The 20,402-nt window shown below is 35.0% G+C and overlaps 1 protein-coding gene across 1 annotated transcript; it reads left to right on the top strand.

Moving 5' to 3' along the window:
* LOC109713735 (zinc finger CCCH domain-containing protein 4-like) lies at window positions 1,249-3,133 on the top strand. The gene is made up of 2 exons (XM_020237913.1): window positions 1,249-1,690; window positions 2,172-3,133. Exons 1-2 carry the CDS (start codon window positions 1,466-1,468, stop codon window positions 2,982-2,984), a joined length of 1,038 nt encoding a protein of 345 aa, XP_020093502.1. The 5' UTR covers window positions 1,249-1,465; the 3' UTR covers window positions 2,985-3,133.

The following is a 20,402-nucleotide window of genomic DNA, read 5'->3' as shown; positions in this document are numbered from 1 at the left end:
TAATATTCATATTTGCCCCTCTCATTTTTTACCGTTTTAGCACGATTTATTTTTTAACAAAAGATAAGTGAAATGACACTTTTGCCATCACAAATATGTGCAGAAATGTTCTCGAAAGAATTCCCAACGGTTATTTTCTTCCTTTTCACAATCACAAATAATATAGGATTAATTGCATACAGGTCCCTACAATATAGTGAATTATAAACATATCCCTATAAAGTTCAACTTTCATATGTTGTCTCTGTAAAAGCCCTGATATTTTCAAACATGTCCCTGCCTAAGCATCTGTTGGAAAAAAATTAATTAACCATAGATAAAATACTTAACTTTAGTTAGTTAATGAGATGAATTAACCTTTTTATCCCTCTTCAATTAACGGTTGCGACTTTTAGAGAAACACATTTGTGATGGCAAAAAAATTATTTTATTTGTAAAATAAATAGTGCTTTAAATGTATCAAACCAGAGAGACATAATTAAAAACATTAAGAGTTTTATAAGGACAACGTATAAAAGTTGAAATTTGTAAAAATATATTCATAATTTACTATATTTGTAGGGACCTGTATGAAATTAATCCAATAATATAAGAGGAGTAAAAAGATCAATTTACCTTATTCACTAGTAAACAGGATTAAGTATTTTACTTATGGTTAATTATATTTAAAAACGTTACGACTTTTGTAGAGATAGATATGAAAATTTATTTTTTGTACAAATTTATTTGCTGTTCGATATGTTCACATAAAACTGTATGTAATTAACCTATATAAATAACACTAAGTTTCAAGATGGCAAAACAGGTGCTAATTAAGTTAAGATGTAATAATTAAACAGCCGCAAAATCTCACAATTTCCAAATTATATTACAGCTTAAAGAGAATCTAAATAATAACTAATCCGAAACTCGATCTCTTCTTACCAAACCCCTCACCTGCACAGTGGCCGTTCGATGTTGCCCCCAACGTTCAGGGAAAAGGGTGTTCGGGTGTAACCGTTGCATATCACGATCGCACCAGAATCTGACACGTGGGACCTGCAGCGAGGGGGGACCCACACGTCAGTGTTTGTAGCCGTTGCACGAATCAAAAAAGACCACTCCCTCCACCAACGCCCGATTCGAGGCGCGTGAGCAGGGGCATTTCCGTGGTTTTCGTCGTAACTGAGCCCGTTTTGGTAAAGTATATAAAATAAAATTCCAAACCCCTACGATAAAAGCCGTATATAGCGAGGCGGAGCCTCAGACGCCACCAAAATTAAAAATAAAAATTAGAAAAAAAGAGAGAGAGAGAGAGAGGAAAAAAAGAGAGCGAAAGCCTTCGCCCCCATTCCTTCGTCCCGCTCCCTCACCCCGAAGATCCCCGACCCCAAACCCTAACCCTAACCCTAACCCTAAATCCGTACCTCCTCGTCCCCCCTCCCAGCTCCGTCCTCTTCCTCCCGCGTTCCCTCTGCTCCGAGCCATGCGGATCCGGAGGTGCGCCTCGAAGCTTGTGGGCTCGGCTGCGGCGGTGTACCCCTCGCCGCCCCAATCATCCCACCAGTGGGCGCCGCCGCCGCCTCCGCCGTCGCCGCTGCCGCCGCCGCCGCCGCCGCCGCCGTGGGTCGCGGGGGTCCTCTGCGAGCTCAACCGCTCCCCGTGGGATCTCATCCCCGATCTCGACGACGACGACGACGCCGATCCCCAGGTCAGCGCCTCCCCCCCCCATTATACTCCCCCTTCACTTAGCAATCACCTCCGAAGCTTCTAGAATCTAGGGTTTATTTGCAACCCAGGGTTTCCATACTCGAATGCTTCGCCCCTCGCCCACTGTATTAGGGTTTCGTCGCGAGCCCTAAAATCGGAATCCCTAAAAGGAGATCGTAGTGCTAGGAATTTCTCAGACGAGGCGACCCGATCCCGGATCGGATGCTTCTGCTTCGCTTTCGCTTCCTCGCAATTTTGCTCGTGTGGGGGCGCGCTAGGGTTTGGGGGTTTTTTTGGGAATAAAGCAAAAAAGCAAAGCGGAAACCCTAGATCGGGTCGTTTCCCGAATCTCGATCAATCGGGCCTCCCACTGCTGCTATTTACTGCTCCTCCCTTCTTCTTCCCACTATTTCCTTTCTCTCTTTCCTTTCTCTCCTTACTATCATCATCCCCAATCGCTTCTTCTCCGTCTTCGTATATAGTACGAAGGATTCGACGACGAACCACCCATGGCGAACGCAAAAGCGGAGGAGGAGGAGGAAGAAGAAGAAGAGGATGATACAATGGACGAGTATCCAGCAGCAGCAGTAGTAGAGAAGGATAAGAAGAAGAGTGAGGATAAGAAGAAGGTGACAAAGAAGAAGAAGATGCAGAAGGAGAAGGAGATCGGCTGGGCGAGCAGTAATGCGGTGGTGGCGTCGGGGTCGGGGCAGTCTGTCGCGACCTGCAAGAAGAGCGACGGCAAGGGCTGGCACTGCAAGCGGCCCGCCCACCAACCCCACTCTCTCTGCCACTACCACCTCACCCAGCTCCGCTCCTACAGCACCAGCTACGCCTCCGGCGGCGGCGGCAGCAGCAGCAGCAAAAGTGCTTCCTCGTCCGCCCGGGCCGATTCCAAAAGCCGGAAGAAGAAATCCGCCGAAGCAGTCGGCGCCAACTTCTACTACTACTACTACTCCGGGTTCGGCCCGTGGCGCGGGAAGAGGAGAGGCGGCAGCAGCGTCAATCCCGCCGAACAACGACACCGCGAAGGAGCAGCAGCAGAAGGGGAGGAAGAAGAAAGAGAAGACGACGAGGACGACGACGAATGCGACGAAGGCGGGCGGAACAACACTCGGGACCAGCGCGATAACGACAACTCTCCCGTGGCGGGCGGCGACGAAGAGAGCATCGATAACGGTGACGACAGTGACGGCGACGACGACGATGATAATGGTTTCGAGAAGAGGAGGAGGAATTATCGGAAGCGAGGGAGGAAGCCCGTGAAAGCTCGATCGCTCAAATCTCTACTTTGATTCAATCTTTTCGTTGTTGCATGTTAGTGTGTTGTGTGTGTGTGGATTAGATCGCATGGATTAGGTTTTTGTTAGTTGTTTATTATGTATTGCTCGAGTTAGCTTGTTTCTGGGAGTTTACGATCGTTAGCTGCTTCAGCTCCACTATACATGGAAATCGCGCTACATGAGAAAACACGGTTCGCGTGTCGCGACTAATAATAATGCGAGAAAAGGAAAAAAAACAAAAAAAGTGAACCCGGTTCGGTCGGATTATAGTAGCATGTAGAGAACCGGATCGTGAACCGGTTGAGATATTTTTATTTTATTGGGTAACCGGAGCGGTCCGAGTGGGTTGCTTGCAAGTTGCAACGACTTATTAAATATGCCAACGGGGCAGATTCTGAGCGGTTTTTCAAAACTTTTAAATCTGAATTCGACGAAATTCGAATTCAAATCCAAGCCCAACTAGTTTTGAAAAATTTATATTTAAAACTGAACCCGATCAAAAATCTAATATACTGATCAGAAATAATTATTTTTTCTACCTTTTCTCAAATATATATTAAAATCAAATTTTTAAAATTATAATTTAAATATAAAATATTCTATACAAAAGGTTATGATCAATTTGTTAAAAAATATTTCAAATAAAAACAAACGATTAAAAATTAGTATTCCTATTCATCTATAAATTCGATCTTATAAATAGTTATGATCAATCCGTCAAAAAATACCTCAAATAGAATCAAATGGTTGTGATCAATCTGTTAAAAAATAACATTCATATCTATCTAGTTTACATTAAAATTAAAAATTGAATGTAAATCATTAATTAAATTTAATTTTAGATATCAAAATTGAATGAACAATTAAAAAATTTTAATAACAGTGGATCAAAATTAAATGTTAAATTTTAAAATAAATGTGAATTTAACTTTTGATGTTTTTTTAGTTTAAAACACATACTTAAATTTTAGATTTATCTGAATTTAAAAAATATATATATAAAAATATTTAATGTATGTATAAAAAAGAATAATATAGGATATTTGTCACGCCCCGGATATCTCGTTCTCCGGGCACGCCGACAAATCTGCCGTATACAAAGAAATTTTTCCTGTATACGAAGCGATAGCTGTACCTGTAAATCCAACACTACTACGAACAGTAGTAGAGAGCTGCTAGAGAAAACAGAAGCTAAACAAACTGAGTTTCATATACATAATCCAAATCCAAAATACAGAGCTACTCGCATTGGCGAGTTAAGTCTACTATGTACATAAACTCGAAACAAAACATCTACCTGCAGTAGGGGCACCTCTAGGCTCTAGCTCAGCACGTCGGGTAGGGCTCTAACTCGCGACGCCCTTGCCTCGATCCTGATCTGCGGAAGGCGCAGCAGCCGAAACCTGTAGCTCTGCAAAACAGGGGTAACAACTGGGCGTGAGAACTACTGTAAAAATAAGTAGTCCTCAGTGGGTGCCGCCCAAACAACATCGGTCCACCCACTAAGTCTACAGAGGGGAGCCAGGATAGTAGGAAAAGCAGGAAGTAAACTCTACCGCTATCAATCACTACACTATCAAGCTCTACACTAACCAACTGTAGGAAATGTCAAATTTAACCCAATCCAATCGGGACTGTAAACCTACCCGTCCCTGGGACTGTGAATACACCCGTCCCTGCCCAATTGCGACTATCCAGCTACCTCCACACTAACTGGTCCGTGGAGAGAGCAAGTCCAACCGGCATGAGCGACACCAACGCGAAAGCACAAAGCCGACTCCAGAGTGGCACTCGTGGGCGCTACCCAACCGAGTATGCAGCGTATCTCTGTCGATCTCAATCAGGCTCTGAAAAGCCAAAGTCAAGTAACCGACTCTAACTAGTCTAATAACCAACAGTTTACTTGCCCTCGGCACAATCTGTCGCCAAAAGGCGATCCGGGTCCACCGTCAACTCTGACGGCACCCAACAATCCAAAACAGCCCAAACGACCCTGTAAAAATCCACTCGGCGTACCAGCACGAGCGTAAATGTATTCTAAACTACCTGGAGTACTCGTCTCGAGGATACTGTGACAGTACAATTTTATAACGGCTCCTAGAGTTAAATCAGGCAGTTTTAAACAAATGACAGGTCCAAATCGCAGGTTTTCTTCTAATTCAAATTCAAAGTCCAACATGTATAAAGTACTCAATTTATTATCACATGCTCCAAATTCAGATTTGCAATCTATAATATAATCCATGAATTCGAGCTAGAATAGACTATACCAAAATCGAAATTTATATATGTCGACGATTAGAACTTAGGAGTCAAAACCAATGTAACCCACCTCAAAAAGCTAATCTTTGGCAGCGAAGGACTCCCACTGGTGTAGAGCGACCTGCTGGATCACCCGGAATCCGCCGAGTCCAGAATCGAGCTAATTCCACGCTCTACACAACACAAGTCACTAATTCAGCCCAAAAATTGCAGCAGTGAGGTACAACAAAGATTCGACCAAACTAACCTTCACCAAATCCTACGAGTAAGGGCTTCGTGGATTCCTCTCGAAGTCCCGAATCCAACGAACCAATCTCGTCGCAATCCGATGCTCCTATGTCGAGTACGAGCTGAAATACTAACAGTCGACGATGAATTTCAGCAAACAGCATCTAGCTCGAAATGACAATACTTGACGCAATGCAACGGAACACTCACCTCAAAGGCTAATCGGACATCGAAGCGGCGTCGAGAACGGCGAAAACGCACCCTCGCCTAGCTTCCTCGCAGTGTTACGATCCCAACCGTACCCTCGAACGGCTTCGCGACGCGACGTCGGCGACGAATCCGAGCTTCGCCCGAGTTCCACCGTGCTCAAGAACCCAGCTAAAGAGAGAGAGGAGAAGAAGAAAGAACTCTCTCTCTGCTCTACACAGGCCTAAATAGAGAGAGAGGGAAATGGTGATATGAACGAAGTGGAGAAAGACCAAACCACCCTTTACCTACTCCCTTGTACCGGTACACGGGCTCCTATACCGGTACAAGAGCCAACCCGTGAGCAGCTAAACCAGTGCGCGCTGGTTGTACCGGTACAGCCACGCTGGTTGTACTGGTACAGCAAGCAGAGAAATCTGCAGTTTTGCAGATTTCTTCGCTATAAGCTGCCCTTGCGTCGCACGGAGTCCGTTTTGCGTCTATTTGACGCCAACGCGACTCGTACTTGTCCCGACACTCTCCAGAGCTGCCGACAAGCCTCCACACTAGAACACTTGGGATCTCACAATATTACTGATATTTTCTAATAAAATATAATATATATATAAATAAAAAAATAAAAAAAATCCTCTACGAACGTTTTAAAAAAATGTCAAGTAAGAACGAACAGTTATAATCAATCCGCTAAAAAATAACATTCATATCCCTCTATAAATTCAATCCTGTGAACGATTATTATTAATTTATTAAAAGAATATCTCAAATAAAAAAGAATGGTTNTCTGGGCGCCCAGAACTTCCAGCCTGCACAAACAGCCCCCATCGGTTCCTTCACCTCCGGTATACTGCACCCTTATCCTGCTCCGGCGGCCCACACCTACCACCAGCCACGCGTCAACACGATCGATATTCACGATGTAGAATTTCCGGACACACTTCTGAGCGCCCGGAACATAGGATCCGAATTGGCTTCCAATTTCAGTTAAATTCAGCACTCAGTACTGGGCGACCTAAATTCATTTCTGGGTGCCCTAAACTTCTGGGCGCCCTAAATCCAGTTCTGGGCGCCCTAAACTAGGAAAACTCCAGTTTTGCTTATTTGAGTGCGCCGAGTCCATTTCTGCATCCATTTCGCACAGAAACAACTCCGACTCAGCCCGACACTCTCCAGAAGCGTCGACCAGTCACTAATACTGAAGCCAATCCTATCCGAAACTCAAAAACACTACATAATAATTAAAAATTTTAATTATAGTGCATCAAAATTAAATTTTAAATTTTAAAGTAAATGTGAATTAAATTTTTGATGTTTTTAGTTTAAAACACATACTTAAATTTTAAATTCATGTAAAAAAATAATATAAGATATTGCAAATATTTTTTAATAAAATATAATATTTTATATTAATTTGAAATACATTAACATAATTATTATGTATATTTGCACGTATACTGAACTAGTCTATATACAAATGTTATATATGAATTTATACAAGCATGGAATTTAGTTTCTGGATGCTTCAAATGATATAGATTATGTTCAACAGTGCTAATCATCGAATTGGAGGCTCAATCATCGAAAACAAATAGTGGCAACGAAAACCTATAATCCGGCGTTTGGTGCTATCGAGTTTTCTGTCGTTAGATCAACCCCTTTAACCATTTTCATCCGTTAGATCATATTATTCAATCAACCACCCACTCAACCTTAAGACACCACTATCATCCTTATCGCACATTTCTTCATCCAATGGCAGAAAACTAATAGCACCAAGCGGCTGGTACAATTAATAATATAGTAACATAATTCTATGTATATATTTATATATATACCTACTTATTGCTATCAAAATTAAATTAAATTTTCTTTTTTAAAATGCTATCCATCTAATGGTAAGCTATAAATTTTACATCACATCCATCTAATGGTTTAGACATTTTTTAAAAAATCTTTAGCATTAAAAATGAACAAACATAAAAGAGTAGTAGAAAAATATAAACTTTTGTGTAGATAGGATCTAAAATTTACATTCTGCTATGACATGGGCAAATAGTATAGCCCTTTATTTTATTATTATACACCCTCTGAATTAGTCACATTTTACTTGTGCATATTTCAGAACTTGCAATTTACATAGAGCAGTGTTACCGGTTATTATAAATTATTTAAATATTTAATAGTCATAGAATGGGAGGATGTAAGATCTACCTCTTCCTTTTTGGATGTACAAGAAGCGTTTTCTATTTACATGTAATATTATTAAAATTAGGCCCCTTTGTAGTAGGTGTATAATTTTTTTTTTTTGAAGTGTTGAGTTTTAGATTCTATTATGAATGTTTGAATATTTTGTCCACTATATCACTCTTGTTTACTGAGAAGATTTACTAAAGAAATTTGTCACACTATAAAAAGATATATTTTATTCAGTTTTCAAGTCATTTTATCGCCATAAGATTATATATGCCACATCTTTTTAAAACGGTTAAAATCAAAATTCAAACAAACAAACAAATAAAAACATCAAACAGAATCTATAAGCTATTATTGAGTAACTTATTTTCGACGTGGCATAAATTTTAATTAAGTCTCTCCAGATGATTATCTAAAGAAGCAATTTTCTTCCAACAGAATGTAGCAAATAATATAGAAAATGAAGAGTTTCACTAAAAAAAGAATATAGTACACAGCATTTAAAAATGAACGCATCATTAGACTTAATAGTAATTAATTAAATCAACTTAGTTTAGGTTTAATTTGTACGGTGGATTTAATTGGGTTTGTTGTATTAGTTACTAGGCTCCATCAAAGCAACCCAAATTAGATGATCAAAAAGGTCTCGGATTTATTTAATTTGATACATTAGTTTTAGCCTCATTAATTAGNATATTTTATATTAATTTGAAATACATTAACATAATTATTATGTATATTTGCACGTATACTGAACTAGTATATATACAAATGTTATATATGAATTTATACAAGCATGGAATTTAGTTTCTGAATGCTTCAAATGGTATAAATTATATTCAACAGTGCTAATCATCGAATTGGAGGCTCAATCATTGAAAATAAATAGTGGCAACGAAAACCTATAATCCGGCACTTGGTGCTTTCGAGTTTTCTGTCGTTAGATCAACCCCTTTGACCATTTTCCTCCGTTAGATCATATTATTCAATCAACCACCCACTCAACCTTAAGACATCACTATCATCCTTACCGCATAGTTTTTCATCTAATGGCAGAAAACTAATAGCACCAAGCGGCTGGTACAATTAATAATATAGTAACATAATTCTATGTATATATTTATATATATACCTACTTATTGCTATCAAAATTAAATTAAATTTTCTTTTTTAAAATGCTATCCATCTAATGGTAAGCTATAAATTTTACATCACATCCATCTAATGGTTTAGACATTTTTTAAAAATCTTTAGCATTAAAAATGAACAAACATAAAAGAGTAGTAGAAAAATATAAACTTTTGTGTAGATAGGATATAAAATTTACATTCTGCTATGACATGGGCAAAGAGTATAGCCCTTTATTTTATTATACACCCTCTGAATTAGTCACATTTTATGTGTACATATTTCAAAACTTGCAATTTGCATAGAGCAGTGTTACCGGTTATTATAAATTATTTAAATATTTATTAGTCATAGAATGGGAGGATGTAAGATCTACGCCTTCCTTTTTGGATGTACAAGAAGCGTTTTCTATTTACATGTAATATTATTAAAATTAGGCCCCTTTGTAGTAGGTGTATAATTTTTTTTTTTTTTGAAGTGTTGAGTTTTAGTTTCTATTCTGAATGTTTGAATATTTTGTCTACTATATCACTCTTGTTTACTGAGAAGATTTACTAAAGAAATTTGTCACACTATAGAAAGATATATTTTATTCAGTTTTCAGGTCATTTTATCGCCATAAGATTATATATGTCACATCTTTTTAAAACGGTTAAACTCAAAATTCAAACAAACAAACAAACAAATAAAAACATCAAACAGAATCTATAAGCTATTATTGAGTAACTTATTTTCGACGTGACATAAATTTTAATTAAGTCTCTATCTGCCAACAGAATGTAGCAAATAATATAGAAAATGAAGAGTTTCACTAAAAAAAGAATATAGTACACAGCATTTAAAAATGAACCCATCATTAGACTTAATAGTAATTAATTAAATCAACTTAGTTTAGGTTTAATTTGTACGTTGGATTTAATTGGGTTTGTTGTATTAGTTACTAGGCTCCATCAAAGCAACCCAAATTAGATGATCATAAAGGTCTCGGATTTATTTAATTTGATACATTAGTTTTAGCCTCATTAATTAGTCATTTCGTACGACTAAGTTTTTTTTTTTATTATTACAATTATTTTATTTTTGTGAAAATTTTGTGCGACTTCTTCAATTCATTTCGAAGTAGACCCTCAAATATTTTCTCTTTCGTTTCACTCCCCGCAACTTTTCATGCCTATGATTTAGATTAATTTATTAAAATTTAGTTGAGTTTGTTAAATATAATTTTTTTTTTCTAAACTTCCTTTTTTTGAACTAATAAAATTGTTACCAAAATGTCTACTTTAATTAGAGTGCCAATTTGAACCAATACAATCAAAAGTAATAACCGTGTTAATAAGGGGCCATTTGTTTTGGTGTAAGTAAAGGGGTGGAATTTAAGTTCTAATACTTTCGATATTTGTTTTAGTATAAGTCAAAAATATAGTGTAACTCAAGTTATGTTAGATCTACACTTCACCTACTCTTGACTTTTCCCTCTAAAGTATCTAACTCAACTTCCGCCGCACTCAACCTTTTCTAAAAAGTTTATTAAATAGTAAAACCTAAACTCCACTCTCTTTATAATGGGTTAAAATTATCTTTTTTATAATAAATTAAGATTACCTTTAAATAATAATAAAAATTTTAATTATTTAATAGGTTAAATTTTATAGGTGCAAGTTTATCACTATATTCAGAAGATAACGTGATCCATTTACTTACATCAAAACAAATAATTGAACTTAAAAAACTAATTTCACCAACACCAAATTACATTAAAATAAATAGAAAAAGTAATTAAATTTAACTTTCAAATTGCACGAGTTACGCCAAAACAAACAACAAAAAAATAATCACATTTCAGAAAAACTTAAACACCGATACGCTTGAGTTACGTTGGATCTATAGATGCGACAATCATTATTACTTTGGAACGAAATTGATGGGGTCTCTATTCATTACCATCATTATTATTATTATTATTATTATTACTACTATTATTATTTGGACTAATTGCTGCTGTACTCTGTAAACTACCCAATGTGACTCATATATTAAACTTCAGAAACTTATGTACTCCAAGAAATTTTAAAAACCTTACAAATATATTTTTTAACTATCAATTTAATTTTAGGAGCTGTTTGGTTCTACGAAAATTATAGAAAATAATTTTTTGTGGCATAGAAAATTTTGACAGAAAAAAGCTTTATTATGTATTTTAAATGTTTGATTTGTATATTAAAAAAAAAAAAAGAAAAAAAAAAAGAAGAAAGTTTGCTATCGCTCCTTTGCCCGTGGACCACGCGCTACATTGCGGAGAGCCGCCATGCCGTGTTGACGAATTTTCATTTTCTGCTCAAAATGAGATAAAAAAAGGGAATGTTGAGTTTTGAATCAAATTTGTAGAATTACTTTTACAGAACAATTGTTTTAGGTGGAGTCATTTGAACTTTTCTTTCCCAGCTAAAAATTATTTTTAGCTGATTTTAGCTTCTCTTTCGGCATGCATTAGACAGATAAAACTTGAATAGAGAGCTTTCCTGTGACAAACCAATTGCTTCACATCAGATGAGAATAGAATTATTATTGGATATATGAGGACTTCGCATTAGTAATAATAATAACTAGATTTAAGTATTTTGAATCGGTGGTTTGGACCCAACGAGTTATTATTGTTAGTGGGCAGGATCGTTACATTTGGTATCAAAGCCGATTCACCAACAGAAAGTGTAAAATAAGTCTTGATTGAAGCAGAGTCGGAATGACATGCTAAATCAAAGTCGGTGAATGATAGGCTAAGTTACTAAGGCAGGATCGATGAATGACATGCTAAGTTAGGCTCAGAATGATAAGGCTATTGAGATAAGTCTTACATCATCTATTGATCTTGGACTGTATGTGTTTAAAGCTGACATCCTACAAATCTCACATCGCCTGATGATTTTCGGCTGTGTGTGTTTAAGACTAACGAGAATGTCAGGACCTAAACGGGAGAGTTTGTGACACTCCAATAGTAAGAATTTCACACTAGTAATAATAATAACTGGGCTTAAATATTTTGGGCTGGTGGTTTAAACCCAACGAGTTATTATTGCCAATATATAGGTCGAGTGATTACAATTATATTTTATTTGGGAGCCTTCGATCTACTGCCATGCATTAAGTTTGTTTCCATTCAATGAATCATTAGGTACTTTTAAATACGAAAATTCAAAAAAAAAAAATAAAAAGCCAGAAAGAAGAATTATAATTTTTAACTAAAATAAAAATGACAAGTGACAACGGACTAAATCTCCTTAACAAAGCATCGTTGGGGAGCTTCCCACTAAAAATGCCGTAACAACGATTTTGTTACTTCGCGAACATTACACACTAATAAGGGTGAAAATTGCTATTTAACTTGAATATTAAGTTCTTTGACTAGTCATAGAATAATTTTCTAAGATTTATAGACTTCATAGATATAAATTATCAAAAAATAATTTATAGGACTTTACTAGTAATGGATGCTTATTTATTATTTTTATTAAAGTTTGTAAAGTGTTAACACTTAAACTATTTTTAAGGCTATTGGAGATAGTAAAATATTCTAAAAATTATTTTTTATTCTTTATAAAAAAATAAATTAAAAACATTTATGTCAATCCATGTTAGTGTACCAGTTAAAGGGCTACGCGGACATTAGCATTGTCGGTGAGTTATGTCATAAGTTATGTGGCGCCATTTTGATGACCCAGTAGTATACATATATAAAGACATATTTGGTTTATGATTGAAATAGAAATGAGAAATAGAATTAGATTGTTTTGAAATGAAAAATAAAATGACGAATTATTTAAAAATATTTGATTTATTATTAAAATAAAAATTGAAATAAAAATTTAGAAATTTTTTTTTTTGAGAGATAAGTAGCACACTATCCGCTTCGTTTATTTCATTTAGAAATAAACTTAGTTGCAAATGTGAATCAACTTGGATTCGAACTTGGGTCTCGGGTACCAACCACTAAGCTCTTTGCCACTTACTCTAAGGACGGCCGGTGAAATTTAGAATTTTTAAAAGAAAGTTTTGATTAAGAGAGAGAAAAGTGGTGAAGAAAGAGTAGATAGGGGTGTTGATGAAAAAAGATTTTAAATAATTTACTTTCAAATTGACCAATTCGGAATTTAAAACTGGATTGAACCATAAATGGATTTGACAATTTTCATTCCGAAGTGAAATGAACATCAGAATCCGATTCCGATAAAACAAACGATACTATCGGAATCAATGATTTTCATTCCGATTTCACAGTCTAAGATAGGTGAATGAAACATGCCCATACTGTATTAGTGGCATGATAATTCTTGAATTATAACAATATTATTACTGATAACAAAAGAGAGATATGGTAACTGTTAGTAAAACCCCGAAGCTTAAACTGAAACCAATGAACTCGATCAATAAGCAGGAATCAGGAATCAGGAATCTGGAATCGCAATCACGTGGGCTCCTCTTGATACCAAGCATGCAGATACCAACGTGATTGGGCGGAGTAGGTGGGAAAGGATTATCCCAAATAGGACGGATATATAAGACGAGTAATATGCTTATTTTTTATGGGTAACTACAAACACCACCCATATTGTTTTTCACTTTTCTACTTTAGTATCTTATTATAGTTCAAAATATATCATTTTAGTATCATACTAGTCAATGCACGTATATTGCACGTATATCTCTTTCTTATATAATTAAATAAAATTAATAAATTAGTGAATAAATAATATATATTTAAATAGTAGTGTCAAAGTGAAAAAAAAAATTATAAAATATTACAAAATACTGGATAAAAAATATAGTAAAATAATAACGTAATTTGAACCTCCACATATGAAAATAGTCTGGGTTAAAATAAAGTAATAAAAGAAGAATTAAATTCATTCTAATTCCATTGCCTTAGTCTTCGTCATCGATGATCATCTTTCTTTTCTGAAGGTGAGAAAATTTTGACTCGGTGATATTCTTAACTAAAGCTTCATCATCGTCTTCAAGAATTTTTTGATGAGTATAATTTAGAGAAAATTTCTTACTTATTGATTCAAATTTACGTTTTTCATTTTACTATATTTTCTATATATAATACTTATGTTTATTTTGTTTATAGTTTGTAATATTTTATATGGGTACCTCTCAATTGAGTTATTAGATTTTGTTAGGAAAAAAAAAAAAAACAGCTATTTGCTGAACAAATAAAACTTCCGATTGTAGTCCTAGAAATATCAACGGTCAGTATGTAGCCATTTGTTGTTATTACAAAATAAATATCAAGTACTAAAGTAAAAGTTTTATTAAAATAATAAGATAAAAGTGATAATTAATTAAGTATTTTACATCATATTTTAGAGAAGATAATTAATTTACAAAGTGAAAGCAAATTACTATGTAACTAATTCATCAAATCATCGAAAAATATGAAAGTAAATTAAAAAGATTACTAATTTATAAATTTCTTGGGTACCACCTTCCTTACATTAGGGAAGAATAAAGTTCGTTGAACCATATATATAGAGCACAATCATTAACGTCTAATTTATAAATTTAAAATTACAATTTAAACCGCTATAATATGTAATATTAAAATAAACTATTTATAAAAATTATATTTTAAAAAAAATTATTTTAAAATTTAAAATTAAGTATAAATTATTTACTATTATTTTTTAGGGTTAATTTCATATAGCTTTCTGTAAATATATCGAATAACAGATATATTCCTACAAAGTTTAATTTTTCATATTTATTCCTGCAAAAATTCTAACATTTAGAAATATACCCCTACTATTAGGATCCATTAGAAAATTATAGTTAACCATAGATAAAACATTTAACCATGATTAATGAATAAACTAAATTGATCTGTTTACCCCTCTTATATTATTTGTGATGGTTGAAGGGAAGAAAATGATAATTGAAAATTTTTGGACGAATATTTTTATATAATTCTAAAATTTGGGGCTTTCGGAGGAACATATTTGTGATGGCAAAAATATTATTTTGCTTATTTTTTAGTAAAAAATATACCGTATTATAACGGTAATAAATCAAAAAAATAAATATGAATATTACTAAACTTTTACAGAAATAAATATAAAAAGATAAACTTTCTAAAACTATATTTGTTATTCAATATGTTTATATGGAGCAAAATAAAATTAATCCTAAATTTTAGACCACCAACTTTTTTTAATTTAAGGGAAAACTTCAAAAAAAACCCCCTGTGGTTTCACACTTTTTCATTTTAGTACCCTGTGGTTTAAAGTGTATTAAGTTAGTATCCTGTGGTTTCTCACTTTATCACTTTAGCACCCTGTGGTTTAAAGTGTATCAAGTTAGTACTCTGTGGTTTTATTTTTGTATCAAGTTAGTACCCTGTGGTTTTATTTTTGTATCAAGTTAGTACTCTGTGGTTTTTAAACCATAGGATACTAAAGTGATAAAGTGCGAAACCACAGAGTACTAAAGTGATAAAGTGCGAAACCACAGGGTACTAACTTGATACACTTTAAATCACAGGGTACTAAAGTGAAAAAGTGCAAAACCACATGGCACTAACTTAATACACTTTAAACCATAGAATACTAAAGTGAAAAAAAAGTGAAACCACAAGAAGGTACTAATTTATAATTGCAAAAATAGCCCTACTTCCGCCACGCAGGCGCCACGCAAGCGCCACGTGGGCGGGCTGGGAGGTTGCTTACCAAGTTGAACACGGTTCAAACACGGTGAATGATTCAACGTGTTTCATATTAATATTCCTTTTATTCCTTTTTAGAGATATTAACGGGTCGGATTTGGATCGGGTTTTCAAAAAACCGAATCTGAATCTGAAAATCAAATTAAAACTTGAACTCGAATCCGAACCCGCCGAGTTTTAAAAATCCATACCCATATCCATACCCGACCAAAAACCCGTAACTCGAACCCGAATCCGAACCCAACCCAACCCGTTGACATCCCTAAAAAGAAGAAAAAGAATATAAATATAAAACACGTGAACAGGGTGAATCACGTGTTCAACTTGCCCATCCAACCCGCCCACGTGGTACTTGCGTAGCACCTGCGTGGCAGGAGTAGGGTCATTTTTGTAATTATAAATTGTTGAGGCTAGTTTTAAAATAAAATTTTTTCAGGGAGCCATTTGCAAAAAAAAATCCTTTATTTTCAAGTATTAATATTATAAAATTAAATATATTTAATATATATAATTTAAGCTATATAAAAAGACTACACATAAAAATTACATAAATTAAAATATTATAATGAGATTTAAAAAATATAATATATAACATTTACTTTTACAACGGACCATAGCATATTTCTCCTTTTTTTTTTTTTCTTCAATTGACTTTGTTATTACTGTTGCTCTTAGTGGTTTTTTTTAGTTTTTTTTTATTATTATATTTTTATTATTGCTATAAATATAATTTATTATTTTTATATATTTTATCTTTATTCTTCTTTTATCATTTTTATAAATATTTTTACTATAGCGCTTATCGCTCCTTTTCAGCTTTTTCTACTTTTATTTTTTTTTTATTCTTTGGCTTATTCTTATGGGAAAACTTCAAAAACCCCCTGTGGTTTCGTGCGTTCTCACTTTGCTACCCTATGGTTTAAAACGTATCAATTTACCCCCTGTGGTTCATTTTTATCTTTTCGGAAGCTTTTTTCGTTAATATTTCGTTAATTATATACAAAAAACTTCAGATAACCATCTATATTTATCGAATAGTCACTTTATATCCTTTAATTTTTAACTTTGTCATCCTGATTTAAAAAAAAATAATAATAAAAATGATAACAAAAAGATAAAAACGAAACCACATGGGGGGCAAATTGATACGTTTTAAACCACAGGGTAGCAAAGTGAGAATGCACGAAACCACCAGGGGGGTTTGTTGAAGTTTCCCTATTCTTATTTTTTTGTTTTTTTTGATTTAGCTCTGCGCAAATTTATTTTAAAATTAGCCCTGTCAAAATTTAATTTGCAAAAATTACCCTGAGCCTGCCACGCAGGCGTCAGTCAGTGACTCGCGGGCAGGGTCAAGGGCCCGTGCGTTAAGTTGAACACGTTATACGATTGAACCGTTCACCGTGTTCAAAACGTGAATGATTCACCGTGTTTAGTACGTATTTTTTGTATATTGAAAAAGAAATAGGAGTAGGGAATCAATAGGTATGGATATCAAAAATATTATCTGAATCCAAACCCGAAATAAATTATATATATATATATATATATATATATATATATATAAAATTTATTTTTATTTATTTATACGATATATAAAATATTTAATAATTTTTATTTTTTAGACCTTCATCCAACGGTATGGATTTTTAAAACCCACTGGGTTCAGATTCGGGTTTCGAGTTTTTGGTCGGATATGGATATGGGTATGAATTTTTAAAATCCGTCGGGTTCGGATCCGAATTTGGATTTTAATTTGATTTTCGGGTTCGGATTCAGATTCTTAAAAAAGAGAAGAAAAAGAATACAAATCTCCTATTCCTCTTTTCAATATACAAAAAATACGTACTAAACACGGTGAACTATTCACCGTGTTTAGACACGGTGAATGGTTCACTGTGTTTAGACACGGTGAAAGTCCCGCCAGCGTGGCGCTGACGTGGCGCTTGCGTGGCAGGTCTAGAGCCATTTTTGTAAATTAAATTTTGACAGGGCTATTTTTAAAATAAAAATTTATCAGGGGGCTAAATGCAAAAGAAGCCTTTTTTTTTTAATATTTTTGTTGTTTCTTTTTTCTCAGTTTCTTTTATTTATTCGTTGTATAATCGACTCGTTGTAATGCGCGCGGATTCCTTCTCTAGTAATGAAAAAGGATTATGATTTTTTCTTTCCATAACATCATCATTATTATATATAAATCCAAATCAAAGTAACGCTGATAGGTTATAACACTGTAATCTCCGCCTAAACTATCATTCTCGGCTCCTTGCACAGTTAGATAAATAAAGTCTACACTCGTTCGTACCAATCGTTTATGAAAAAAAAAAAGAGAAGAGAATATTTCAAAATTAATATGAAATTATACACTTATCAAAGTCATAACCTCCACAGGTAACGTTACTTGAGATGTACTAGCTTCCTAATTAATTAATTATTACTTTTTGTAGAAATGTTAGGTAGTATGTAGCAAAAGAAACTTCCAAGTTCCACTAGTGGAATATTGGATGATGGGAAATTAAAAATAAATATTTGCAACCCACTCAACGATAGCACGCTTTGTAGTAGGCCCCTCCACTTTGGTTTTTCTTTTTATTGATATTTCAATATATAGGCCATGACTACTATACTATTATGAGTATTGGAGCACTCGTATTTATAAATTATTTTTAATGATAGAGCTTCCGAATCGACGATCCACTCCGTTAAATATAATCTAAAATATTTGAAACTTCTAGAAAATAAATTTTGTAAATTTTCGAAATTATAATAAAGTCCATCAAGTAGGCATAAAATGAACGGTCAAAATCGAATAACATCCTAAAAAAGGATGATCGGATCCTTCAATTTAAGATTTGAGTTATTGATCTTTATTAATGTAGTGAATAGAATTTTCTATCAAAAATTCAATAAACTTTGATTCTTTTACATCGTTAAACTAACAAGTATTCCATACCAGCTTTTAAAAATTGTCAAATTTGTGACCTCTTGATCGTAAGGTAGATGTCGAAAAATTATAAAATTTAATTTCTAGAAGTTTTAAATGCTGTAAATAACGTTTAACGGTGTAGATCGTCGATTTGGAAGCTCTATCATCGAAAACAACTTCTGAGTACGAGGGCGATCGTACTCATAATAGTATAGTAGCCGAACCCTCAATATATATATATATATATATATACATTCCTTTTGCTATCAAATTTTTAGCATTTGGATCAATTTCTTCAATCATTTTTAACAATTGGATTAAATATTATAATCTAATAGGGACCACTCAACCCTAAGAGGACCACTCAACCCTAAGGAACTAATATCATTCTAAACATATAATTTCTTATCCAAGAGTTAAAAAATTGGTAACAAATGTGGGCAAATACTATTGATAGCAAATGGACGATCACTACAACAGAATTAGGTTATAGGGACACATTTTTAGGATACTTTTGTGTAAGTATTCCATTTATGCCAAAACTTTTTTAAAAAATTATTAAGGCCTAAATATAAAGCTCAATCCAATGAAAAATAAAAGGTTACTCTACTCAACCCACCCCACCCAGCCCATCGGCCCGATTACAAATAGAAAAGGGAAAAAAAGAGAAAAATCGATCATCATCTCGCCTTCTCCCCTCACTCAATCCACTGAAACCCTAGACGAAGAACCCTTCGCTCTCGTTGTGGTATCCCTGGTGTTCAACAGGAGAGGCTTGTCGACAACACTGGAGAGTGTCGGGACAAGTCCGAGTCACGTTGGCGCGAAATAGACGCAAAACGGACTCAGTGGGGACGCGAGAGCAGGACTTGGCATTGGAATATGCAAACAGCAGATTTTCTGCTTGTTGTACCGGTACAACCATTAAAGCGTACCGGTACATTTTCTGTACCGGTACAACATCAGGGGTGTACCGGTACACTTTGACAGATTTTACGCAGCTGCTCTCGAGTTGCCATTTGTACCGGTACATTTGCTCGTGTACCGGTACACCTGAGTAGGTAAGGGGCTTTTTGGTAATTTCGTGCCTCATACGTGTCACCACTCCACCCCTTCTCTATTTACATGTGTAGAGAGGCTGAGAAAGAGAATTTTACCTGCTTCTTCTCCTCTCTCTCTCTAGCATCGGCCGAGCAAGGAAGAGCTCGGGTGGAGTTCGAGTTTCGCCGACGTCGCGCTGCGGTGCTGTTCGAGCGTGTCTTCGTCGTTATAGCATCGCGAGGAGGCCAGACGAGGGTGCGATTCCGCCGTTCTCGACGTCGCGCCGGATTGGGATTAGCTATCAAGGTGGGTTAATCGTCGGTTTGTCTTCTAAGTGTATAGTTGGTCGACATGTGTTGTTGTGTTGATAGATTTTGCTCAGTTCATGAATTTTGGCATATTCTATGTAAAATCTGAATTGGAGCTTCCTCGTTGCATGTATCTACTAACACATGTTGGACCGGAATTTGACTTAGGAGAAAACAATGATTATAACATGTCATATGCTTAAATTACCTGATTTAGCTTTAGGAGCTATTGTTATTTTGTATCGCTACAGTATCAGTGTGGTGGATACCCCAGATAGTTTAGATTTCACTTACGCTCGTGCTGGGATGCCGAGTGTATTTTTATAGCAGTGTTCAGACTGTTCCGGACTGTTGGGGGCCGTCGGGGTTGACGATGGACCCCTATCACCGTTTTGGCGTCAGATTGTGCCGAGTGCACGTGACCTATT

Source organism: Ananas comosus, linkage group 8 (assembly GCF_001540865.1).
Source record: "Ananas comosus cultivar F153 linkage group 8, ASM154086v1, whole genome shotgun sequence".
NCBI classification, from domain to species: Eukaryota; Viridiplantae; Streptophyta; class Magnoliopsida; order Poales; family Bromeliaceae; genus Ananas; species Ananas comosus.
The sequence above is the reverse complement of the archived record's forward strand: the minus strand, read 5'-3'. Positions and strand labels throughout refer to the sequence as shown.

Coding starts and splice junctions, on each gene's coding strand:
- LOC109713735 (XM_020237913.1), top strand. CDS start 1,466: ATGCGGATCCGGAGGTGCGCCTCGAAGCTTGTGGGCTCGGCTGCGGCG. Junction 1,691..2,171: donor ACGACGACGCCGATCCCCAG/GTCAGCGCCTCC, acceptor CTTCGTATATAG/TACGAAGGATTCGACGACGA.